Here is a 27,354-nt window from a genome sequence, read left to right as displayed (position 1 = left end):
GTGAGCTCAGGAAATCAGTAGCAGTGACAAGAGGACTCCTTGAGATTTTAGGAGTTAGTAGGCACTTCTGTAGACCTCTCACTTCAATAAAGTCACTGGAAACTACTTTCTTCAAATATATGCTCTCAAACATCTTAACTTGCAGGAAATATGGATCTTACCTATTCTGTAGCTTCATTAGGCCAAGTTGGTGTTTCTCTTTTTCCCAAGCTAATTCCTTTTCCACTCGTTGAATTTTATTAGCTGTTTTCCTGTCAATCTCAGCACGAATTTTGGAATCTAGATCAAAATCCTGCAGATAAGTAGATTTGTTCATCAAAAGGTGTACCTTTATCAATGGACTTTATCAATCCTATTTCATACATAAATACAGATTTTTAAGGTTTGTCCTCAATTTTATGCCACATCATAACTGTCTCCTAAGTATCATAAACTCTCTCATTCTAGAAAGAAAACAACATACTTTTGATTTTACTGTCACAAAATACGGAGAAAAGTTCCCAGAAATAATTAACAATGATGAAAATACAGTTACATATTAAAAGATTTTTCCCACAATAAAAACAATGAATGCTAACAGAATATTTGGAGAGTTTAAACAGTTTTTAAAAAAAGAAAAAGAGGAACTCTCTCCACCCCAGAATAACTACTATTACATAACCAGCTGGGCATGGGGTAAAAGTTCATGGCACTTGATCATTAGCTGAACCTTCCCTCCCATGTGACCCCCACCTAGGAAAGACAGTAATGTCTTTGGTGTCTTCCTGATATAACCAAGTTCTGGTTGAATATCCTTCACCAAAGGGGCCATTTTCCCCATAAGGATACTTAGGGACCTTGTGTTTCTTTCCTTCACTCCTGGAAAAATATCAAGGCCTTCATTCACACTGAATTGAAAGTAATTATTCTTTCCAGGTGTGTTAGTGCTTTAACTAATGGTGTATGTAAAATGCTTAGCCACAGAACTTACCTCAGTTGTTCTTTATTTTGAATTATGTACCCATATCCTGCAAGTGTCAACACTTTTCTTAGTAAAATAACATCTTTTAACCATTATAAATTGGTCTTTTAACCAATATAATGAGTTAATCATTATGATTTCACCAGTTCTTTTAATATGAAATTGGCTAAGTGCTTCTGGAATTATAACTGGGTAACCCATGGGTATAGTCAGGATAATAAATTCTGAGCTTTTATTTGATTAGGCTCTTGACAGTAATTCCATTTAAGATAATGTAAAAAAAATGAGGAAAAAAAGTTATCACTAGGAGGTAGATGGGGCTTTGCAACAAGTCACAGAAGAAAAAAATTTAATACAATATTAGCTTAAACAATTTGGTGATTGTCCCCATAGCTACAACTATACTAAGTCATCTTTTAGAAACTTTGTGGATGAACCAGGTACTATCTTTTCAATAGAGTTGATGAGTTATGGAAAAGGAACCACAGAGAATCAAATTATATAGTATGTACCTATCCAACAGTTAAATATCTTGGCTAGGTATGGTAAGGATTGATAACCAGATTCAAACTTATATCTTATTACCAAAAAAAATGTGAAGTAGCTAAATCCAGAAGTAAACTTTGTGTAAAGAGGCTCATCTACATCCAAACCAAGTTGCATGACAAGTTCTACAGTAGTTTAGTTGCTGCCAACACATTGAACGACCAGACAAGGGAAATTTAAAGATGGTTTTAAATGTTCCTACTTGTTGGCAAAATAGCAGCCTCAATTCAGAAATAGCATATGTTAAAATTAAAATCAAATTTATTTTAGGCTTACTGTCCGTTTAAACTGCATATGTTTTGGTAATTCTTCATTCATCTGTAGTAGTTTCTGTAATTGATTCCTTAAAGCTTTGATTCGTTCTCTCTTCTCAGCCTTGATTTCTTCCCCTTCTTTCATTAACTTGTCATGTTCTCTTTTTCTTCTGGCATTCTCAATACTGAAAACAGAAAATTTAAAAGATAACAGGTTAAAGATAGAGAAACAGCAGAGAAAATTAGTATTTAATAATTTGGAAATTCATTTAACTTGGTCAGCTTTGGTAAAATGTTGGTGTGTTTTGCAAAAGCCCAGTCCTATTAGGTATTGATCAAAAATTCCCATACCTGTAGGCTTTAGGATCTTCAATATCTTCTGGAATTGGCTCTGTTTCTATTCCAAACTGTAGGAAAAGGAGTAAAAGCTTAGCTCCTTTAAATTGCATATTTACCTTAAAATAACTAATAAGTAGTAAATTGAGGAGTTTTCTCTGCTAATTTCTAACAACTGTAGGCCTGAAAAGTATTGTCACAAAAAATAAACTAGGGAAAAAAACGTATTTGTTTCTATTTCATTTAAAGAGGTATGTAGAAAAAGAAAATCACAAGTATGCAAAATGTTAATATCACCATATTCCCCTCCAAAATACGAATTAGTAATATTCATGCGTTACTAACAAAAAATACACCAAAAAAAATCCTCTAGGTCGTTTAAAGTACTTTTTTTTTTTAGCATTTTCCTTTCATACATGCTTTGATTCCCAGCACAATACCTCATGTGTATACAAGGGAAAAGTTTATGTATATTTTTAAAATTTTAAGTATTTCACTTGATCTTATCACAGATATTCAGTGAGAAATACACAGAATAATATAATCCCTCTCCTTGAGAAAGAAAGATATGAAATCAGAAATATGACTCTCCCTTTAGAAAGGAAATCAGTTTAAATTAAGAAGTACTATGAAGTAAATCACTTAGAAGTACTTTGCTTATTCAGGTGCTGTGCTGAAAAATGTCTTAGGCTGTTAAAGAAGAGGATTTATAACCCAGTGAATGAAACAAAAAGTCCTAGTTTTCTAGCTAACCAGTTCTTAAGTAAAACTGAACTTATTTTCTATTCTCTTCATAGCACATAGGTCTCTGTTTTGCTATCATTTTTTGTAAAGAAATAAAGATTCTCTTTTGATCAAGTTGTTTTATTACAGTACTAGTTTTTATACACACAAAATATAAATCTACATTTATGTAAGACAAGTTTTATGACTTTCATAAAGTGAAGTCATAAAACATGACTAATGTAAGAAACAAGTGATGGCTAATACATTTTAGTTACTATTACTCACTTAGGACACAACTTGACTGAACTCTATTCTTTCATTGCTCAGAGTTAAGCCCCTTGCTTCTCCAATACCAGTTACGATTTCCTGGATTTGATACTGATATCAGCCAACTCTCTCCTGACCTCAGCTGTTTACAATAAATTTGAGTTAAAGTTGGTTCCAAAGAGTTCCAAAACACCTGCCAATTTTTCTCAATCCTGACTGCACTCTAGAACCACGGGGGCTGGGGAGAGGGGTGAGTTTTATAAAATACAGATGGTCCCTTACTTACAACGGTCAACTTGATGACTTTGCATTTGGTAGAAAGCATACTTCAAGTTTGGAATTTTGACCTTTTCCTAGCTAGGGACATGCGGTAGATCCTCTCTTGTGATGCTGGGCAGCTGCTGCAGCCACAGCTCCCAGGCAGCCACATGATCATGAGGGTCAACAACCGGTACCCACACAACCATCCTGTTTCTCACTTTCAGTACAGTACTCAACAAATAATGAGATAGTCAACACTTTATCATAAAATAGGCTTTGCGGTAGATGATTTTGCCCAACTGTAGGCTAATGCAAGTGTTCTGAGCACGTTTAAGGTAGGCTAGGCTAAGCTGTGGTGTTTGGTAGGTTAGGTGTATTAAATGCATTTTCAACTTACGGTATTTTCAACTTCTGTTGGGTTTATCAGGGCACAATTCCATCGTATCTTAAGTTGAAGAAGATCTGTACTGATGCCTGGGCCTCACTTTCCGAGGTTCTGATTTAACTGCTCAGACATCTATAGTGTTTTTTTTGTGGTACACGGGCCTCTCACTGTTGTGGCCTCTCCCGTTGCGGAGCACAGGCTCCGGACGCGCAGGCTCCGCGGCCATGGCTCACGGGCCCAGCCGCTCCGCGGCATGTGGGATCTTCCCGGACCGGGGCACGAACCCATGTCCCTTGCATCAGCAGGCGGATTCTCAACCACTGCGCCACCAGGGAAGCCCTGGACATCTATAGTTTTAAGAGCTTCCCTGTGATTCTAAAATACAGTAAGAAGCTCAGACCTATGCAGAGCTTAGTTTTTTATTTTGTTTATTCAATTATTTCTGATTTTGCCTTCTAAAAAGCAGAGGCTGCTTCAGTGACTTCAGAAATATTGATTGCAGTCATAAATAAAAGACCATTATACAAATGTGGAATGGATTTTTTTCTATCCCATATGGGTTTCCATAGAGAGTTGGCACTAAGTAGAAAGATAAAGATTTTCTTCTTGTTCATACACCTTCCCTTCCGGAAAATTCCTCTTCCTTAGCTTGACCTCATTAGACAAGAGTTCATTCTCCAAATTTTGCTGCTATTAATAGAAATGAAAATTTACCTGCTCAAATCTTCCCTACATTCTTTGCACATTCTTTTGAAGCAGGCTACCTGTTAAATAGGAAGCCAATGTGTTCACAGGAATTTTAACTTTGGTCTAATACAGTTCCTTATTCTTTAGAAGCAATTCTAACAGTTATGAGTCATTTTATCCAAAGGAACCATTTTTTTTCTTTTTTTTATTGGAGTATAATTGTTTTACAATGTTGTGTTAGTTTCTGCTGTACAACAAAGTAAATCAGCTATATGTATACATATATTCCCTCTCTCTTGGACCTCCCTCCTACCCTTCCCCCACATTCCACCCATCTAGGTCATTACAGAGCACAGAGCTGAGCTCTCTGTGCTATACAGCAGGTTCCCACTAGCTATCTATTTTACACATGGTAGCGTATATATGTGAATCCTAATCTCCCATTTCATCCCACCCTCCCTATCCCCCTCTGTGTGCACATGTCTGTTCTCTACATCCTTGTCTCTATTCCTGCCCTGGAAATAGGTTCATCTGTACCATTTTTCTAGATTCCACATATATGCATTAATATACAATATTTGTTTTTCTCTTTCTGACTTACTTCACTCCGTATGACAGACTTTAGGTCCATTCACATCTCTACAAATGACCCAATTTCATTCCTTTTTATGGCTGAGTAATATTCCATTGTATATATGTACCACATCTTCTTTATCCATTTATCTGTTGTTGGACATTTAGGTTATTTCCATGTTCTGGATATTGGAAATAGTGTTGCAATGAACATTGGGGTACATGTGTTCTTTTGAATTATGTTTTTCTCAGGGTATATGTCCAGTACTGGGCTTTCTGGGTAATATGGTAGTTCTATTTTAAGTTTAAGGAACTTCCATACTGTTCTCCATAGTGACTGTATCAATTTACATTCCCACCAACAGTGCAAGAGGGTTCCCTTTTCTCCACACCCTCTCCAGCATTTATTGTTTGTAGATTTTTTGACAATAGCCATTCTGACTGGTGTGAGGTGATACCTCATTGTAGTTTTGATTTGCATTTCTCTAATAATTAGTGATGTTGAGCAGCTTTTCATGTGCTCTTGGCCATCTCTATGTCTTCTTTGGAGAAATGTCTATTTAGGTCTTCTGCCTGTTTTTTTACTGTTTTTTTTTTTTTTTTTTTTTTGATATTGAGCTCCATGAGCTGTTTGTATATTTTGGAGATTAATCCTTTGTCCGTTGCTTCATTTGCAAATATTTTCTCCCATTCTGAGAGCTGCCTTTTCATCTTGTTTGTGGTTTCCTTTGCTGTGCAAAAGCTTTTAAGTTTCATTAGGTCCCATTTGTTTATTTTTGTTTTTATTTTCATTACTCTAGGAGGTGGGTCAAAAAAGATCATGCTATGGTTTATGTCAGAGTATTTTTTCTGTTTTCCTCTAAGAGTTTTATAGTGTTCAGTCTTAAATTTAGGTCTTTAATCCATTTTGAGTTTATTTTTTTGTATGGTGTTAGGGAGTGTTCTAATTTCATTCTTTTACATGTAGCTGTCTAGTTTTCCCAGCACCACTTATTGAAGAGTCTGTCTTTTCTCCATTGTATATTCTTGCCTCCTTTGTCATAGATTAGGTGACCATAGGTGTGTGGGTTTATCTCTGGGCTTTCTATCCTGGACCATTGATCTATATTTCTGTTTTTGTGCCAGGACCATACTGTCTTGATTACTGTAGCTTTGTAGTATAGTCTGAAGTCAGGGATCCTGATTCCTCCAGCTCTATTTTACTTTCTCAAGATTGCTTTGGCTATTTGGGGTCTTGTATGTCCACACAAATTGTAAAATTATTTGTTCTAATTCTATGAAGAATGCCATTGGTAATTTGATAGGGATTGCACTGAACCTGTAGTTTGCTTTGGGTAGTATAGTCATTTTCACAATGTTGATTCTTCCAATCCAAGAACATGGTATATTTATCCATCTGTTTGTATCATCTTTGATTTCTTTCATTAGTGTTTTATAGTTCTCTGAGTACAAGTCTTTTGCTTCCTTAGGTAGGTTTATTCCTAGGTATTTATTCTTTCTGTTGTAATAGTAAATGGGATTGCTTCCTTAATTTCTCTTTCTGATCTTTCACTGTTCGTGTATAGGAATGTGAGAGACTTCTGTGAATTTTGTATCCTGCACCTTTACCAAATTCACTGATTAGCTCTAGTAGTTTTCTGGTGCTGTCTTTAGGATTTTCTATGTATAGTATCATGTCATCTACAAACAGTGACAGTTTTACTTCTTTTCCAATTTGTATTACTTTTATTTCTTTTTCTTCTCTGCCTTGGCTAGGATTTCCAAAACTATGTTGAATAAGAGTGGTGAGAGTGGACATCCTTATCTTATTCCTGATCTTAGAGGAAATGCTTTCAGTTTTTCACCATTGAGAATAATGTTTGCAGTGGGTTTATTCATATATGGCCTTTTTATGTTGAGGTAGGTTCCCTCTATGCCCACTTTCTGGAGAATTTTTATCATAAATAGGTGTTGAATTTTGTCAAAACCTTTTTCTGCAACTATTGAGATGATCATATGGTTTTTATTCTTTAATTTGTTAACATGATATATTAACATTGACTGCTTTGCATATATTGAAGAATCCTTGCATTCCTGGGATAAATCCCACTTGATCTTGGTGTTGATACTTTAATGTGTTGTTGGATTGTTTGCTAGTATTTTGTTGAGGATTTTTGCATCTATGTTCATCAGTGATATTGGTCTGTAATTTTCTTTTTTTGTGATACCTTGTCTGGTTTTCGTATCAGGATGATGGTGGCCTTGTAGAATGAGTTTGGGAGTGTTCCTCCCTCTGCAATTTTTTGGAAGAGTTTGAGAAGGATAGGTGTTAGCTCTTCTCTCCAAAGGAACCATTTTGATAATAGAAAATTTAGGTCTTGTGATAGGGCAAAGGGATATAATTTGGGGATTCAAACCCTCAATCTTCATTACAAAGCCAATAATGTATTCTGTTTAAGAATACAATAATTTACCTGAATCTTTGAGTACACTCTCATATTCTAATACTAAAGATAATAATACTTTTACAACCCCTTTCAAAGGTACAAATTATGGTATACATCCCACATATGCCTCTTCAATAAGCAAATGAATAAATAGAAAGCAAAATATATCTGAAAAAAGTTGGGCATCTTGAAAACAAAAAACCTTGTGAAAGTGATGGAGACAGAAAAATTGACAGTCCTTTTAATAGAGGGACTTCTACACCTTTAGTAATAAGGTGAATTCAACATCTTTAGTATTTGATAACAGAGGAACCAGAAAGGCAAAATTATAATACTGGTAGGAAGATTAGACTGCAAGGTATTTGTATCTAAATAGTTTCATTTTTAAAGAATATGAGCATTCTAACATCACAATATTAAAATAAAGTTATTATTATTAGTCAGTTACATACCCTGGGAGATGGCACTTTGGCTTTCATGACTTTCTTTAACTCAAATTCAGAAAAAATGTTGAAAACAAAGATATTACTGTCTGCTCCAGTAGTCACCAAGAAATGGTCATCAAAGCTAGTAGAGATGGCTTTAATGCATCCATAATTATTGTCATGCATACTGAAGTGCCAGTAGTCCTCCATATTGGTCAATGAAGGATCATTCTTATTTAGGATATAGACTCGAATTGCTCCGTTTTGCATTCCACAAAACATCATTTCTTGGTTAATGCTATGAAACAAAAGGAAAGTAAATCGTTCTTCATATTAATCTGAAAATGTTTAATTTTAAATTAATTGAAAAATGACTAAAGTTTTAAAAACAAATATGTTATGGAGTAAATTGTGTCCTCACAAAATTCAGATGCTGAAGCCCTAACAAACTATGGCAGCTCTAGCAGACTAATACAAAAGAGTAGAAGGAGAAAAAGACAATTTGAAATTTGGAGCTATTATATTCAGTCTTCAAAAGAATGACCAGGATATATGCTTAATTCTTAATTATTAAAGGACTAATGATTCAATTAGTGATCTTTCCAGAATCACTGTAACCCAGAACTTTTGTTACCTGACTGTGCAGTAGCATCCTCCTAAGTAACAGAAAGAAAATCCATACAATTGAACTGTGTGATAAATTCTGACAGAATATTTGATAGAAGGGATTGAAGTAGTTTCAGGAGTAGCTTGGATTCTACTTTAGTCACTTGATTTATTTAACTAAACATTGTTTGAGTACTCCTCCATTTGGACAGATCTTTAAAATTGACAATATTAATGATGGACAAAAACAGACAGTAATGGGATATAGGTTTTTTTAAAGCTTTCTGAAATTCTGGTCACCTGAAAGTGATAGTTGTGATGGGATTATCCTCTGTATCCTCAAGAAGACGGAAATCAAAAGGTTCATCTTTCTTTTCTGTGATATCACTGCTTTTGTCATATGGGGGAAACTCACAGTGATACAGAAAACCAGAATCATAGCCACCCTGGAAAAGAGATAAATAACATAGAAGGTAGTACCTGAATATAAGAAACCTATGACCACATGAGGAGTTTTTGATTATTTCAAATTTTAGCACATAAAATAGGTGTCTTAAAACATATACTTTTGTATGATTTCTATAGTTACAGGTGGAGATGCTTTATAAAACCTATTATTCATTTATATGCAATTACATAATTATAAAAATAAAACACCTTACAATGATTTGTTCCTATTTAAAAGACAGTACAAGAGGGACTTCCTTGGTGGTCCAGTGGTTAAGAATCTGCATCCCAATGTAGGGGACATGAGTTCGATCCTTTGTTGGGGAACTAGGATCCACATGCCACGGGGCAACTAAGCCCGTGCACCTCAACTAGAGAGCCCATGCACCCACAACTACAGAGCCCATGCACTTTGGAGCCCACGCACTGCAATTACTGAGCTTGTGTGCTGCAAGGAAGAGCCCATCCACTGCAATGAAATATCCCACGTGCTGCAACAAAGATCCGACACAGCCAAAATAAATATTTTTTAAAAGACAATACACGAGAGATATTTCTATCTACATACTGAATTCCATTTTATTTTAAGGATTATTTGGCATAAGCGGTATTTAACAATAGAGTTTTGTAGATCATGGTTTTCAGAGATTTCCAGTCTAGGAGATTTTTTTTCTCCCTAAGGCAACTGCCAGTTCTTAGAGTGGCAGCTGAGAGGTTAAGAAATTGAGCAGAGGGCTTCCCTAGTGGCACAGTGGTTGAGAATCCGCCTGCCGATGCAGGGGACATGGGTTCGTGCCCCGGTCCGGGAAGATCCCACATACCGCGGAGCAGCTGGGCCCGTGAGCCATGGCCGTTGAGCCTGTGCATCCGGAGCCTGTGCTCCGCAACGGGAGAGGCCACAACAGTGAGAGGCCCGCGTACCACAAAAAAAAAAAAAAAAAAAGAAAGAAATTGAGCAGAGCAATCTGTAGTGTCATGGGCTTAGGGAAAGGCAAAGAATTCCCAGGGTCTTCCAAGAAGAAGGAGCCACTGCAAACACACCTTCCACTGGGCTTTCCATTGCAACCCTGGAGCACTATATCCCACACGTATGGATAAACCAGAAATAGATTGGCCCTCATAGGAAGTAAAACCTAATTTCAAGTCATCTCAATCACTGACTGGAAGAAACTGATCTAGGATTTATAGTTGCTTTCCAGAACTAAAAATAAATTTCAGCAGACAATAGCAATATACAGAGACTCAAGCTGATGCTACAGTTTTTCACAGACAAGATCCAGCATTCAATTAAAAAAAAACTAGGTATAATAACAAAGAAAAGTCTCGATTGAAAATCAAAAGCAAAAATAGACCAAAGAAACAAAAGTACAAGAAATAGTGATAGAGGTGTTTTCAAAATGGACTTCAAATGGAAAAAGATATTCCATGCAAATGGAAATCAGAAGAAAGCTGGAGTAGCAATTCTCATATCAGACAAAATAGACTTTAAAATAAAAACTATTACAAGAGACAAAGAAGGACACTATATAATGATCAAGGGATCGATCCATGAAGAAGATATAACAATTGTAAATATTTATGCACCCAACATAGGAGCACCTCAATACATAAGGCAAATACTAACAGCCATAAAAGGGGAAATCGACAGTAACACAATCATAGTAGGGGACTTTAACACCCCACTGTCACCAATGGACAGATCATCCAAAATGAAAATAAATAAGGAAACACAAGCTTTAAATGATACATTGCAAAAGATGGATTTACTTGATATTTATAGGACATTCCACCCAAAAACAACAGAATACACATTTTTCTCAAGTGCTCATGGAACATTCTCCAGGATAGATCATATCTTGGGTCACAAATCTAGCCTTGGCAAATTTAAGAAAATTGAAATCGTATCAAGTATCTTTTCTGACCACAACGCTATGAGACTAGATATCAATTACAGGAAAAGATCTGTAAAAAATACAAACACATGGAGGCTAGATAATACACTACTTAATAACGAAGTGATCACTGAAGAAATCAAAGAGGAAATAAAAAAATACTTAGAAACAAATGACAATGGAGACACAACGACCCAAAACCTATGGGATACAGCAAAAGCAGTTCTAAGAGGCAAGTTTATAGCAATACAATCCTACCTTAAGAAACAGGAAACATCTCGAATAAACAACCTAACTTTGCACCTAAAGCAATTAGAGAAAGAAGAACAAAAAAACCCCAAATTTAGCAGAAGGAAAGAAATCATAAAGATCAGATCAGAAATAAATGAAAAAGAAATGAAGGAAACAATAGCAAACATCAATAAAAGTAAAAGCTGGTTCTTTGAGAAGATAAATAAAATTGATAAACCATTAGCCAGACTCATCAAGAAAAAAAGGGAGAAGACTCAAATCAATAGAATTAGAAATGAAAAAGGAGATGTAACAACTGACACTGCAGAAAGACAAAAGATTATTAGAGATTACTACAAGCAACTCTATGGCAATAAAATGGACAACCTGGAAGAAATGGACAAATCCTTAGAAATGCACAAGCTGCCGAGACTGAACCAGGAAGAAATAGAAAATATGAACAGGCCAATCACAAGCACTGAAATTGAAACTGTGATTAAAAATCTTCCAACAAACAAAAGCCCAGGACCAGATGGCTTCACAGGTGAATTCTATCAAACATTTAGAGAAGAGCTAACACCTATCCTTCTCAAACTCTTCCAAAAGATAGCAGAGGGAGGAACACTCCCAAACTCATTCTATGAGGCCACCATCACCCTGATACCAAAACCAGACAAAGACGTCACAAAGAAAGAAAACTACAGGCCAATATCACTGATGAACATAGATGCAAAAATCCTCAACAAAATACTAGCAACAGAATCCAACAGCACATTAAAAGGATCATACACCATGATCAAGTGGGGTTTATCCCAGGAATGCAAGGATTCTTCAATATATGCAAATCAATCAACGTGATACACCATATCAACAAACTGAAGGAGAAAAACCATATGATCATCTCAATAGATGCAGAGAAAGCTTTTGACAAAATTCAACACCCATTTATGATAAAAAACCCTGCAAAAAGTAGGCACAGAGGGAACTTTCCTCAACATAATAAAGGCCATATATGACATACCCACAGCCAGCATTGTTCTCAATGGTGAAAAACTGAAACCATTTCCACTAAGATCAGGAACAAGACAAGGTTGCCCACTCTCACCACTCTTATTCAACCTAGTTTTGGAAGTTCTAGCCACAGCAATCAGAGAAAATAAAGAAATAAAAGGAATCCAAATAGGAAAAGAAGAAGTAAAGCTGTCACTGTTTGCAGATGACATGATACTATACATAGAGAATACTAAGGATGCTACCAGAAAACTACTAGAACTAATCAATGAATTTGGTAAAGTAGCAGGATATAAAATTAATGCACAGAAATCTCTTGCATTCTTATACACTAATGATGAAAAATCTGAGAATGAAATTAAGAAAACACTCCCATTTACCCTTGCAACAAAAAGAATAAAATATCTAGGAATAAACTTACCTAAGGAGACAAAAGACTTGTATGCAGAAAACTATAAGACACTGATGAAAGAAATTAAAGATGATACAAATAGGTGGAGAGATATACCATGTTCTTGGATTGGAAGAATCAACATTGTGAAATGACTCTACTACCCAAAGCAATCTACAGATTCAATGCAATCCCTATCAAATTACCACTGGCATTTTTTACAGAACTAGAACAAAGAATTTCACAATTTGTATGGAAACACAAAAGACCCTGAATAGCCAAAGCAATCTTGAGAACGAAAAATGGAGCTGGAGGAATCAGGCTCCATGACTTCAGACTATACTACAAGGCCACAGTAATCAAGACAGTATGGTACTGGCACAAAAACAGAAATATAGATCAATGGAACAGGATAGAAAGCCCAGAGAAACCCCCACACATATGGTCACCTTATCTTTGATAAAGGAGGGAAGGATATACAGTGGAGAAAAAACAGCCTCTTCAATAAGTGGTGCTGGGAAAACTGGACAGCTACCTGTAAAAGTATGAAATTAGAACACTCCCTAACACCACACACAAAAATAAACTCAAAATGGGTTAAAGACCTAAATGTAAGGCCAGACACTATCAAACTCTTAGAGGAAAACATAGGCAGAACACTCTATGACATCAATCACAGCAAGATCCTTTTTGACCCACCTCTTAGAGAAATGGAAATAAAAACAAAAATAAACAAATGGGATCTAATGAAACTTAAAAGCTTTTGCACAGCGAAGGATACCATAAACAAGACCAAAAGACAACCCTCAGAATGGGAGAAAATATTTGCAAATGAAGCAACTGACAAAGGATTAATATTCAAAATTTATAAGCAACTCAGGCAGCTCAATAACAAAAAAACAAACAACCCAATCCAAAAATGGGCAGAAGAACTAGATAGACATTTCTCCAAAGAAGATATACAGATTGCCAACAAACACATGAAAGAATGCTCAACATCATTAATCATTAGAGAAATGCAAATCAAAACTACAATGAGATATCATCTCACACCGGTCAGATTGGCCATCATCAAAAACTCTAGAAACAATAAATGCTGGAGAGGGTGTGGAGAAAAGGGAACACTCTTGCACTGCTGGTGGGAATGTAAATTGATACAGCCACTATGGAGAACAGTATGGAGGTTCCTTAAAAAACTACAAATAGAACTACCATATGACCCCACAATCCCACTACTAGGCATATACCCTGAGAAAACCATAATTCAAAAAGAGTCATGTACCAAAATGTTCATTGCAGCTCTATTTACGATAGCCAGGACATGGAAGCAACCTAAGTGTCCATCAACAGATGAATGGATAAAGAAGATGTGGCACATATATACAATGGAATATAACTCAGCCATAAAAAGAAATGAAACTGAGTTATTTGTAATGAGGTGGATAGACCTGGAGTCTGTCATACAGAGTGAAGTAAGTCAGAAGGAGAAAAACAAATACCGTATGTTAACACATATATATGGAATCTAAGGAAAAAAATGTCATGAAGAGATTAGTGGTAGGACAGGAATAAAACACAGACCTACTAGAGCATGGACTTGAGGATATGGGGAGGGGGAAGGGTAAGCGGTGACGATGTGAGAGAGTGGCAGGGACATATACACACTACCAAATGTAAATTAGATAGCTAGTGGGAAGCTGCCGCATAGCACAGGGAGTTCACCTCTGTGCTTTGTGACCACCTAGAGGGGTGGGATAGGGAGGGTGGGAGAGAGGGTGATGCAAGAGGGAAGAGATATGGGAACATATGTATATGTATAACTGATTCCTTTGTTGTAAAGGAGAAACTAACACACTATTGTAAAACAGCTATACTCAAATAAAGATGTTAAAAAAAATGGACTTCAAAATAACTCTGATTAATATATTTAAGGCCTTTGAAGGCAATACAGAAAGAAGTCAACTAGGATCTATAAAAATGTAGATAATGGAAAAAATAAAAATTCTAGAACTGAAAAATAAAATGACAAAAATTAGAATTCAATAGATTGGTTTAAAAGCAACTAGACACAGCTAAAACTAGAGTTATGAAGCTGGAACAGAATCAGAAAAAATAGAGTAAGGCAGGAGAGAGAAAATACAGATGTAAAAGTTTTTAAAAAGGAGTGTAAGATCTACATGGGACATAATGATGATGATTAATATACACAAAATTAGAATCCCAGAAGAAGAGACTAAAAAGTTGGACCAGAAGCAATACTGTGGTGAATAAATGTCTGAGAATTTTCTAAAACTGAATACAAATGTGTTGAAGTACAAGAAGTGCAATGACCCACAAGCAAGGTATATGAAGAATTTACACCTTTTAACATCACCCCATAAAACTCCTAGAAGAGAGCATAAGCAAAACATTCTCTGACATAAATCATACCAATGTTTTCTTAGGTCAGTCTCCCAAAGTGACAGAAATAAAAACAAAAATAAACAAATGGGACCTAATCAAACTTGCAAGCTTTTGCACAGCAAAGGAAACCATAAAAAAAAAAAAAGACAACCTATGGAATGGGAGAAAATATTTGCAAATGATGTGACAGACAAGGGCTTAATCTCCAAAATATACAAACAGCTCATACAACTCAACAACAAAAAAACAAACAACCAAATCAAAAAATGGGCAGAAGACCTAAATAGACATTTCTCCAAAGAAGACATACAGATGGCTAGCAGGCACATAAAAAGATGCTCAACATCACTAATTACTAGAGAAATGCAAATCAAAACTACAGTGAGGTACCACCTCACACCTGTCAGAATGGCCATCATTAAAAAGTCTACAAATAACAAATGCTAGAGAGGGTGTGGAGAAAAGGGAATCCCCCTACACTGTTGGTGGAAATGTAAGTTGGGGCAGCCACTATGGAAAACAGTATGAAGGGTGCTCAGAAAACTAAAAATATAATTACCATATGATCCAGCAATCCCACTCCTGGGCATATACACAGACAATACTATAATTCAAAAGATACATGCACCCCTATGTTCATAGCAGCACTATTCACAATAGCCCAAACATGGAAACAACCTAAATGTCCACTGATAGATAAATGGATAAAGAAGATGTGGTACATATATACAGTGGAATACTACTCAGCCATAAAAAAGAATGAAATAATGCCATTTACAGCAACATGGATGAAACTAGAGATTATCATACTAACTGAAGTAAGTCAAAAAAAGACAAATATCATATGATACCACTTATATGTGGAATCTAAAATATGGCACAAATGAACCTAGCTACAAAACAGAAACAGACTCACAGACATAGAGATCAGACTTGTAGTTGCCAAGGGGGAGGAGGGTGGGAGAGGGAAGGACTGGGAGTGTGGGATTAGCAGATGTAAAGTATTATATATAGGATGGATAAACAACAAGGTCCTACTGTATAGCACAGGGAACTATATTCAATATCCTGTGATAGACCATAATGGAAAAGAATATGAAAAAAAATCTGCATGTATATAACTGAGTCATGTTGCTGTACAGCAGAGACTGGCACAACACTGCAAATCAACTGTACTTCAATAAAAAAATAAAGAAGTTACACCTTTTAACACAAAATCTTCAAAGCAACAAGAGAAAAATAGATGCATAGGTTACAAAAAATAAGAATAAAAAGATGTACATAGGGCTTCCCTGGTAGTGCAGTGGTTAAGAATCCACCTGCTAATGCAGGGGACACAGGTTCGATCCCTGGTCCAGGAAGATCCCACATGTCGCAGAGCAACTAAGCTTGTGTACCACAACTACTGAGCCTGTGCTCTAGAGCCCGCAAGTCACAACTACTGAGCCTGCGTGCCACAACTACTGAAGCCCGCGCACCTAGAGGATATGCTCTGCAACAGAGAAGCCACCACAACAAGGAGCCCATGCACTGCAACGAAGAGTAGCCCCCGCACAGCTACAAAAACCCAATGCAGCCAAAAATAAATTTTAAAAAGATATAGATGGCAGAATGGAAGACAAAAGATAAGAAGACATCAAAGTTTTAAAAAGAAAATATACAGAAGAACTAAAAGTTTTAAAGGCAAAATAGGTACTGTACAGCAAAAAAAACCCCCAAAACATATATACATATGTGTGTGTGTGTATATATGACAATGAGGTGAGGATACACAACACTAAAATACCCTAAGATCTTTTTTCTCTAGAGCTAGTAAAAGAATAAATTTGTATCAAATTATATTATATTAAGGATATATACTATGACCTTTAGCATCACCACTAAAAACAAAATAGTAAAAAAACAATGTATAACTAATAACCAAATAGAGGAGGAAAACTGGGGGAAAAACTACCTAATCATCTGATAGAAGGTGAAAAACCAAACACAGAATTGGTGTGATAAACAGAAATAATAAGATGGTAGATTTAATCTAAAATATATTAGCCATTACATTAAATATAAAAGGACACAGTGTTCTATTAAAATAAAGATTTTACTACAGGATTAAAAAGAAAAGCCTAACCATGTACTGCTTACAAAAGACATACTTTGAAATAAGAATATCAAAGGTAAAGGAAAGAAAAGAATCATTAACAACTCTCAGTTTTGGCTTAGTAACTGGATGGATGGTTGTCCCATTTACTGAGGTGGAGATGGAGCAGGTTTGCACAGGGCAAGTGTGATTTAAAAGTTATATTTTGGGGATTTCCCTGGTGGTACAGTGGGTAAGACTGTGCTCCCAATGCAGGGGGCCCAGGTTCGATCCCTGGTTGGGGAACTAGATCCTGCATGCATGCCGCAACTAAGAAGTCCACACACTGCAACTAAGTCTGCACACCACAACTAAGAAGTCCACATGCTGCAACTAAAGATCCCACATGCTGCAACTAAAGACCCCACATGCTGCAACTAAAGATCCCACGTGCTGCAACTAAAGACCCCACATGCTGCAACTAAAGATTCCATGTGCCATGACTAAAACCCAGAGCAGCCAACATAAAAATAAATATTTTTTAAAAAGTTATATTTTGGACATGTCCATTTTGAGGTGCCAAGTAGTGATGTCAAGTTGGACATACAAGTCTGAATATGAGAGGAGAGGTCAAGACTAGAGATAAAAATGAAATTTATTGGCATATGTTTGATATTTAAAATCTTGGGACCAGATAAAATCATCTAGCAATAAAGAGGGCACCAAAGACCACATCCTAGAGTACTTCAAAGTTCAAAGCTAGTTCAACATATAACAAGCCAGCAAAAGAGGCTAAAAAGGAGTTGGCCAGCAGATGGTGGCGTCATGGAAGCCAAAAAAGAAAATGCTTTAAGAATGGAGGGTTGGGCTTCCCTGGTGGCGCAGTGGTTGAGAATCCGCCTGCCGATGCAGGAGACACGGGTTCGTGCCCTGGTCCGGGAAGATCCCACATGCCGCGGAGCAACTGGGCCCGTGAGCCATGGCCGCTAGGCCTGTGTGCCCGGAGCCTGTGCTCGGCAACGGGAGAGGCCACAACAGTGAGAGGCCCGCATACCGCAAAAAAAAAAAAAAAAAAAAAAAAAAAGAATGGAGGGTTAACTTTATCAAATGTTTTGGAGCGTTCAAATGGACAGAGAAGTGACCACTGAGCTTGGCAGTAGGAAAATCTTTGATGACTTGAAGCTGTGGAGCTAGAAACCTGACTGGAATGTGTTAAAAACCAAATAGGAGGTGAAGAAATGAAGCCAGTGACTATAGACAACTCTTTCAAGTTTTCCTATAAAGGAGCAGTGGATGAAAAGAAAAGAGATGTGAAAAAAAAAAATTCAAGTACTAGGAGCATGTTTATGTGCTGACAATAAGAACTGAGTAAACAGAGAGAGGTTGAAGATACAGGAGACCAGCTAGTTTATTTCAGGAGTAAAATCTTTGAGAAAGTGAGAGGGGATGGGATCAAGATGCCATTTGGGGGCTTCCCTGGTGGCGCAGTGGCTGAGAGTCCGCCTGCCGATGCAGGGCACACGGGTTCGTACCCCGGTCCGGGAAGATCCCACATGCCGCGGAGAGGCTTGGCCCGTGAGCCATGGCCGCTGGGCCTGCGCATCCGGAGCCTGTGCTCCGCAACGGGAGAGGCCACAACAGGAGAGGCCCGCAAAAAAAAAAAAAAAAAAAAAAAAAAAAAAGAGGCCACTTGGAATAGTGTCCTTGGAAAGTTGCAGGGGACCATTCACCAATTGTTAACAGTAGCAGACAAACTTGTATGGATCTCCATAGGACATTAGATCTCATTAAGACAAGATAAGGAAATTCCATCTGATTGTTTTTATTTTATTTTCTCAGTGAAATGTGAGATGGGAATTCCTTGGCAGTCCAGTGGTTAGGACTCTGTGCTTTACTGCCGGGTCCCGGGTTCAATCCCTGGTCGGGGAACTAAGATTCTGTAAGCCGCTCAGCGGGGCCAAAAGAAGAAAAGAAAAAGAAAAAAGAAAAGAAATGTGAGATAAGGTTATCATTAGAAATTGAGGGAAGGTACAAAATGATTGATGGGAGAAGAATTAAAGCGATAATTTGGAAAGTGGGAAAGTGAACATGGCTGGGCAATAGAACCATCCAGCACTGTGAGTACTGATTTGAGAACTGTGGTCATGCCTTCAAAATGAGACTGGTTTTCTGCAGCGTCTGCTTGGATGCAGGCACAGAGTTGGCAAATAGTTGAGTAAAGCATGGTTAGTGTCACTTCTTCTGAACTATGCCTTGACCTTGTATGCTGGTGTAGTTTAATGGTTAAGAGTGTGGACTCTAGACCCAGACTGCCTGAGTCCAGATCCTGGTTCCACCCCTCATTAATTATACAACCTCAGATAAGTTACCTAACCTCTCCACTCCTTGGTTTCTTCTTATGTAAAATGCAAATTATGAAGAGCACTTATTTTATAGGGTGGTCACTTAGAATGGTGCCTGGTATAGAATAAGCAGGTTTCCAGATTTAGCAAATAAAAATTCAGAATGAATGTTAACTAAACTTATTGTGGTAATCGTTTCATGATACATGCAAGTCAAATCATTATGCTATATACCTTAAATTATACAATGCTGCATGTCAATTATATCTTAAAAACAGGAAAAAAGTTTTAAAATGCAGGATGCACAGTTAATTTGAATTTCAGATAAACAACAAATATATTTTTAGTGTAAGTATGTCCCATGTAATACTTATTTGTCACCCCTAAAGGTAAGCATTAAATGTTTGTCAAATAATTAATAATTCTTGTATATGTTTCAAGGACACTAGAACTCTATTATATTACTGTACAGTTGTTTCTGTGCCTCTCTCCCTCATGATGTGAGGGAACTTTCAGAAGGCAGGATCATGTCTTAATTATTCCTTTACCCCATGAACCCCACACAACAGTAGCCATCAATAATTGTTTCATAAAGCACAGAAGATAAAAGGTCAAGGCACTAATACATGGACTCCTAAGGTGCCTCCATCACTACTTTCTATCCTTCTTGCTGCTTGTCTCCTTAGAAGTTGCTATCAAAGATATATTTCTAAGAAATGTTGAAGAGGAGTGGAGTTAACTCTCATCACTCCTTATAGCAACAGTACTCAGCTAGCTAGGCAGTCTCCTGGCCTGGCCAAAGATCTGATACCACTTCTGAATTAGAGATAATAATTGACATAAAAGTATATATGAAAGACTATTTTTTTGGTGAGTGGAATTGAAATTTGTAACAGATTCATAATGAAGGAAATCTTGCTTTGCAATAGATCAATAAAATATTTTATAAGAGTAGAAAATATATAATTAGGGGATGTAATTGTCACATTATTGTAACATTCACAGGTACTTGTCTCGCATTTTTCTCTTCTTCCTTATTAGCCAAGTCCCACTTTCACTCAGGGTGGCAATGTGACCATCTATAAACAGTCATTTTCCCAGACTTCCATGCAGCCACACAGCATAGTTGTAGATAATGAAAGGTAAGCAAAAGTCTAGTGGACTGTGCTGCCATCATAGTCAAAATTTTTAAATGACAAACACAGCTGGAAAACCCCTTAGCTCTTTGCCCTTCTACCTTTGATTCTCCTCCCGTTTGACCTTCTGAAACATGTGACTGTCACAGATAACAGATACAATAAGTAGACATATAAAACATATTAAGATGATATAAAAACAAACTCACATTCATTCATCAAAATTCACACCTTCGGTAGTAGTTAATAGCTGAAGTCTTACCATAGAGTAAGGAAGAAAGAAAGTGATGGAAAATAATACTTATAATTAGATTAGGGTTGATATAAAAATTTTTTACATTATTACTTACCAAAGAAACCCAGAACTTCCCTGGCCCAGAGTAAAATCCACAGAGGATGTGACAGGGGGTTAAAGGAATAAAGATTTCGGGTAATGGCTCCTCCTCCTCTTCCTCCTCTTCCCCATGGAGTTCCTTTTCTCCATCTTCTCCCATGTCTGCTTCTAGGTTTTTCCTCCTTTCTTCCTTTTCCTTCTCCTTCAACTCCTTTTGTTTCTTTCTCTTTGCAATTTCTATTAATCTCTTGTGCAAAAGAGATATTGAGATTAAAAAAAACTGTCATTCATTCGTTCATTCACACTATTATTAAAGAAAGTAGGAGGAAGACAGAGTCCTAGAAAAATTCACAGCTCTAATGTAACAAATAATGTCATTTAAAGATTATTATCAAGTTGGGAATATATTTTTATTGTTAAAATTTTCAAATCATTGGAATAACTTTCTGCATAACTCCCATTGATCCTGGTTTTACAGAAATTATTTTGCCTTTTTTTTCTTCCTAACAGAGAAGTTAAATATAGCTTCTCTCAGAGCCTATCACTGTCAATCCATGAATTTGGTGGACTGAAATAATCCACGAGGGAAGCTGTTTCTATCTTTAGCAGTACAGTGATTTAGGCCCTCAGCCTCTATCAACTGGCTATTGCAAAAGCCCCCTAGCACTGGCATCCCTACCTCCCATCTTTTACCTCTTTATTCCATTTACCTCTTAGAATTAACTTCCAAATTTATATGATCTCATCACATCAATCTCCTCAAAAATTCAAAATGGATTCCAATGGCCCCAAAATTAAATTAAAACATCTTGGCTAATATTTAAGGGGTTCCATGTGGTGGTCACAGACTCCTGTCATACCCCTCCACAAATTGCATCCCTCTGCCTCAGGGTCCATTCTTCATTTCTCGAAAACACCAAAACTCTTGCAACTCTGCCTTCCCTCAGGATGTTCTCCCAGCTTTTATTGCCTTCCTCCTCATTTTCAACCTGTCAAAATCCTTCCCATTCTTTAAATACTAAATATCACCTCCATGAAGTCATCCTTGACCTCCTCTCACCCCTCTATCAGAATCATATATTCTTTCCTCTGCATGCCCCTAAAATTCTTTTCTTTGCCCTGTGATTTTAATATCTACTCATTACCACCTTCTAATACAATAATCTGCTTTCTACCAAATAAGTTCCTTAAAGTAAAAGTCTATATCTTATTCTTCTTCATATTTTCCTAGCACTTAACACAGGATATTTTATATTCTAAGAAAGAAAAAAAATTAGAAGACAATGCTTCAAGGGTATTTCATACCAGAATCTTAGATTTGATACTTGAGAAATGGAAACATTTTATACACATGTCTTTGATTTCATAGGAAACTACATCATGGTCCTCCTCCTCCTCCTTTATAGTTGGGAATGGAGCTTCAAGAACATAGCCATTCTCACAAATAATCAGTAAAGTACTTTCAGGCTAAAAAAAAAATTAAAACATATCATTTACATTTAGGCAAATTTTTAGAAGCACAGTTCAAAAAGATTTTAAACCAGGGAAACTATAATTGCTATGTATATTAGCCATTTTAAAAAGATATTTATTACCAGTAATAACCACAGTGAGGAACTTAGTCAATCTTATTAATCACTATACACAATTAGTACAATTATATCATTAATTAATAAGTTAAGTGTTAAAATTAGATTCAGATTCATTTCCCTTATAGATGCTATATTTTCTGAGCCAAAAATTTGGTTGTGAAATGTTAGCCCAAAGGGCAGAATATTAAAATTAGGACTGCCGAGGAAAATCTGCAGTATGTGAATGGCATATACAACCTCAGCCTCCTTTGATGGATTGTCCTCTCTCCACCCGAGTTCATTTAATGTGGATGTCCCCAAGATTTTTGTTCACTTCCCTCTTCTTCTTTCTCTCCATAAACATGCCCTGGGAAATCTTATAGCCAATCAAGGCTTCATTACCACTCACAAGCAATTAGACTCCAGATTAATCTCTCTCTAGTCCAGTCCAAAACCATGTGTGGGAAACCCCCATCTTGATAGTCTACAGAAACGTTATTCAAAATGTTTATTTGAAATGTTTATTCATTCAGTTATTCTATTCTATACTTATTATACACCTATTATGTGTTCAGAATTTTGTAGAGGGCTAGAGGCAAAATTATAATAAGAAAAATAGGGATTGTCTCTGCCATTATGAAGCTTACCTCCAATGGGAGAGCCTATCATTTAACAAATCATATAAATAAATGTAAATTATAACCACAATAAGTGTTGCAGAGGTACTGCAAGAGTAAGGAGGTTGTACAAGGCTTCCTGAGATGGTGGTACCTAAGTCTCAAGATGAAGGATGAGTAGAAGATATTTTTATAATGACTTAGGGGAGGGTTTGAGGGAGCATGCTATGTAAAGGACATACCATGTGCAAACATCCTGTGGCACATTTGGGCTTTTAAGAAAGTTGTGGCCTTGGTGGTATCACCTAGGTGAAGAGAACAGAGTGAGAAGAGAGATTGGGACAGAGCCTTGGGGAAACAACACTCAATGGCTGAGTGAGGGAGACTGAGAAGGAGTGACAAGATGTAAGAGAATGAACAAGAAGAGCATAATGTCCCCCAAATCAAACAAAGATGGTATTTCAAATAGAAAGTGAGGGTCAAACAAGGTCAATTGCGGCTAAGAGGGCAAGAAGATAAGAACTAAAACTGTTAAATGGATACCACCTGTATCTTTAGAAGAGCTGATCTGGTGGAATTATGAGACACAAGAAACTCATAAGAATGTGTAAAGGAAGAAGTAGGTGTAAGGAAATGAAGTTCGTGGGAATAAACAATCCCCTTAAGAAAACTGGGAGAAACATGGAGCAGTGACTGGAGGAGAACATGAAGTCAAGGAATTTATTTTTTATAGATGAGAGTCTTGAATATGTCTAAATACTGATGGAAATAACCCATTTAACAGGTAAGGTTAAATTTATATGACAGAAAAGAGAAAATAAATGTGTGAAATGTTGAAAAAAGTGGGAGTAGAATCCAAAGGTCAAAGGGAGAATTGACCTCAAGTAGGAAGGCACACAGCACCTCTATTGTAAAAAATAAAAATTAAAAAAAAAAGGGAAGAGGAGCAGGTACATGAAGAGGTAACAGGATTTTACATTTGGTAGTGGGAAGGTAAAGGAGTTCCTGGCAGAGGGCTCCTACTCTATGAAATAGTGATGCTGAGAACAAGAGTGAGTGAGCTAGTGGGAGGCTTGAAGCTTTGAGGAGAGGAGGAGTTTTTAAGTGTTCATTGTGGGTGAAAGAGAGTTGATAAGAACAATGTCATAGGATTGCTAAGCCATACCATGAATTGTGTTGAGATCATTTGAGCCACTAAATTATGGAGAAGCTAATCTTCTCTGACGTATGACTATCTCCAGCTGCCCTTGGTAATCACTCTAGGCAAATATAACTCAGTTGGGGGCATTCAGGGATGGATTTTTGCCAGAAGTGTATGAAAAAAAGAGAAGGGAGTTCAAGGCATTGGAAGAGTGCTATTGAACCCTACTGAAAAGAATCATGACATTTAAGCTGGATATAGGGGGAACTTAAGACAAGAGTGGACTAATGAGTGAGGGAAAGCAAATGGTGAATGAACAAGGGGTGCCTGTGACTTCAGAGAACAAGTAGAGCAGAAGTAGCTAAGTTAACAGGGTGGGTAGAAGACAGGTTGAGGTTAGAATGTGAGATATCTGAATAGTAGACTTTCAAAGTTGAGTTCTTACAAGACGTTGTAGTCTGAATCATGTCCCCCCAAATTCTTATGCAGAAGTCCTAATCCCCAGTATCTCAGAATGTGACTGTATTTGGATATGGGGCCTTTAAGCAGGTAATTATGTTACAATACTGTCGTTAGGGTGGGTCCTAATCTAATAGGACTGGTGTCCTTATAAGAAGGGGAGATTAGGACACAGAGGGATAATCATGTGAGGACTCAGTGAGAAGGTGGCCATCTGCAAGCCAAGGAGAGAGGTCTCAGAAGAAATCAAACCTGTCAGCACCTTGATCTTAAACTTCTAGCCTAAAGAACTGTGAGAAAATAAATTCCTGTTCTTTAAGCCACCCAGACTGTGGTATTTTGTTATGGAAGCCCTAGTAAACTAATAAACTAGTGGTAATAGTGCCCAGTGGGTAGCTGTGAACGTGTGTGGATAAACTATAAAGGTCATGGGAAATGAAGAGGTCAAGAAGCTCAGAGGCTGATGTGATTTGATCGATTAGGCACATGGTGTTAATATCATTCAGTATAATTGTTCACACTTTATATAAAGAGAAAGATAACCATATTCTCAAAACTTTAATAAAGGGGCAGGCTTGACCAGGTGGTCAGAAGATAACAGCAATATAAAAAGATAGAAGGTGATATAGCCAAGTTACAAGAGCCTCAGAGGAGCTGTGTTTCTATTTTATGAGTCAAGTCATAAAAGTAATACATAAATATCGCCACAAATGAAATAAAAGTTAACTATTATACTTCTCTCCCTGACCCCAAACAGATATAATGAATGCTAAGAAGTTGATGCGCATCCTTTCACACTTTTTTCCTCAGAATAGAATTTTTTCGAGTATGGAAAAGGGTATTCATTTATTCATTCAGTGAAGATATGGTCAATCCATATCCATGAAAATAAAATAACCAGACACATTAGAAATAAGACATCAGAAGTGAGAGTCAACAAAACAAATACCAAAAAAATCCATAAAGACTTCAGATGTTGAAATTATCAGACTCGGTCCAAAAAACAATTATGCTTACTATATTTAAAGGAATATAGAAGTATCCACAAGGAACAAAAAATATAAAACTAACAAAACAAATATGAAAAACAACCAAATAAAACTTCAAGAACTAAAAAATACAGAAGTTGAAAATAAGATCACAAAGGATGGCTTTAACACCAGATAACTGAAGAGATTACTAGTCAGTAGAAAATATGAGAAGAAACCTGTAAAATAGAGCCTGGAGAAATTTTTTTAAGCTAGAAAATACAGAAGATCTGTCATTTATACGACAGAAAAAAACAGTGTGAAATTTTGGAAAAAGTAGGAGTAGAGATAGAGAAAGTTAAACAAAATGAGAGGACAGAGGAATTTGTTACAAACAAAAGAACAAAGGAAAAAAACCCTGAAAAAAAACCAATTAATGAAACAGAAACAATTTACCAGATAAAGAGCTCAAAGCATTAGTAATAAGTATGCTAACTGAATTTGAAAAAAAGAATAGGTAAACATGTGAGAATTTTAACAAAAACTAGAAAAATATAAAAAATAATTGGAGCTGAAGAATACAGTAACAAATGAAAAACACACTAGAAGGAATTAGAGCAAACTAAGTGATACAGAAGAAAGCATAAGTGATCTTGAAGGTAGAATAATGGAAATCACCCAATCAGAATAGCAAAAAGATAAACACATTTTTAAAATGAGGATAGTTTAAGGGACCTCTGGGACACCATCAAGCATACTAACATTCCCATTATAGAGATCCCAGAAAGAGAAGAGAAAGAGAGAAAGGGATTGAAAATCTATTTGATGAAATTATGGCTGAAAACTTCCCAAACCTGCAGAAGGAAATAGATATCCAGGTACAGAAAGCACAGAGATTCCCAAACAGGATGAACCACAAGTGAAGAAACTAAAAGAACACAGAAGAACTACAAAAACAGCCAGAAAACAAGTAACAAAATAGCAATAAGTACATGCCTATAAATAATTACTTTAAATGTCAACAGACCAAATACTTCAACAAAGAATTATGGGTGGCTCATTGGGTTTTTTTTTAAAAAAGACCCATCCATATGCTGCTTACAGAAGACTCACTTCAAAGCTAAAGACACACAGAGACTGAAAATGAGGGGAGGGAAAAATATATTTCATGCAAATGGAAATGACAAGAAAGCTGGGGTAGCAATACTCATATAGGACAAAGTAGACTTTAAAACAAATTTTATACAAAAGACAAAGAAGGGCATTATGCAGTGATAAAGGGATCAATACAAGAAGAGAATAAAACATTCATTAACATATATGCATCTGGGACTTCCCTGGTGGTCCAGTGGCTTAGGCTCCACACTCCCAATGTAGGAGGCCCAGGTTCAATCCCTGGTCAGGGAACGAGATCCCACATGCCACAGTGAAGTTCCTGCAGGCCACAACTAAAGATCCTGCATGCTGCAACTAAGACCCAGTGCAGCCAAATAAATAAATATTTTAAAAATGTTTTTCAAAAACATATTCACCTAATATAGGAGCATCTAAACATATAAGGCAAATATTAACAGACATGAAGGAAAAAATTGACAATAATACAATAATAGTAGGGGAACTTTAACACCCCACTAATGTCAATGGACAGATCATCCAGACAGAAAATCTATATGGAAATGGTGGTTTTTCATGACACATTAGAGCAGTTGGACTTAATAGATAACTACAGAACATTCCATCCCAAAACCACAGAATACATATTATTCTCAAGGGCACATGGCACTTTCTCTAGGACAGAACACATGCTAGGCCACAAAATAAGTCTCAACAAATTTAATAGAATAGAAATGATATCAAGCATTTTTTCCAACAACATGGTATGAA

At 36.6% G+C, this 27,354-nt stretch overlaps 1 protein-coding gene across 1 annotated transcript in view; it reads right to left on the bottom strand.

The window, feature by feature from the left end:
* The window catches only part of CFAP44 (cilia and flagella associated protein 44), a 111,654-nt gene that overhangs the window by 47,204 nt on the left and 37,096 nt on the right, over positions 1 to 27,354 (bottom strand). The window contains exons 15-21 of the mRNA XM_059063672.2: positions 22,020 to 22,181; positions 20,731 to 20,961; positions 8,754 to 8,899; positions 7,875 to 8,145; positions 2,113 to 2,168; positions 1,784 to 1,946; positions 162 to 292 (exon numbers count right to left, since the gene is read on the bottom strand). Of these exons, the coding sequence (XP_058919655.1) occupies positions 162 to 292; positions 1,784 to 1,946; positions 2,113 to 2,168; positions 7,875 to 8,145; positions 8,754 to 8,899; positions 20,731 to 20,961; positions 22,020 to 22,181 (1,160 nt within the window). The remainder of the gene's footprint in view (positions 1 to 161; positions 293 to 1,783; positions 1,947 to 2,112; positions 2,169 to 7,874; positions 8,146 to 8,753; positions 8,900 to 20,730; positions 20,962 to 22,019; positions 22,182 to 27,354) is intronic.

The sequence above is a fragment of the Kogia breviceps genome, chromosome 5 (assembly GCF_026419965.1).
Source record: "Kogia breviceps isolate mKogBre1 chromosome 5, mKogBre1 haplotype 1, whole genome shotgun sequence".
NCBI classification, from domain to species: Eukaryota; Metazoa; Chordata; class Mammalia; order Artiodactyla; family Physeteridae; genus Kogia; species Kogia breviceps.
This window is presented reverse-complemented; position numbering and strand designations above follow the sequence as displayed.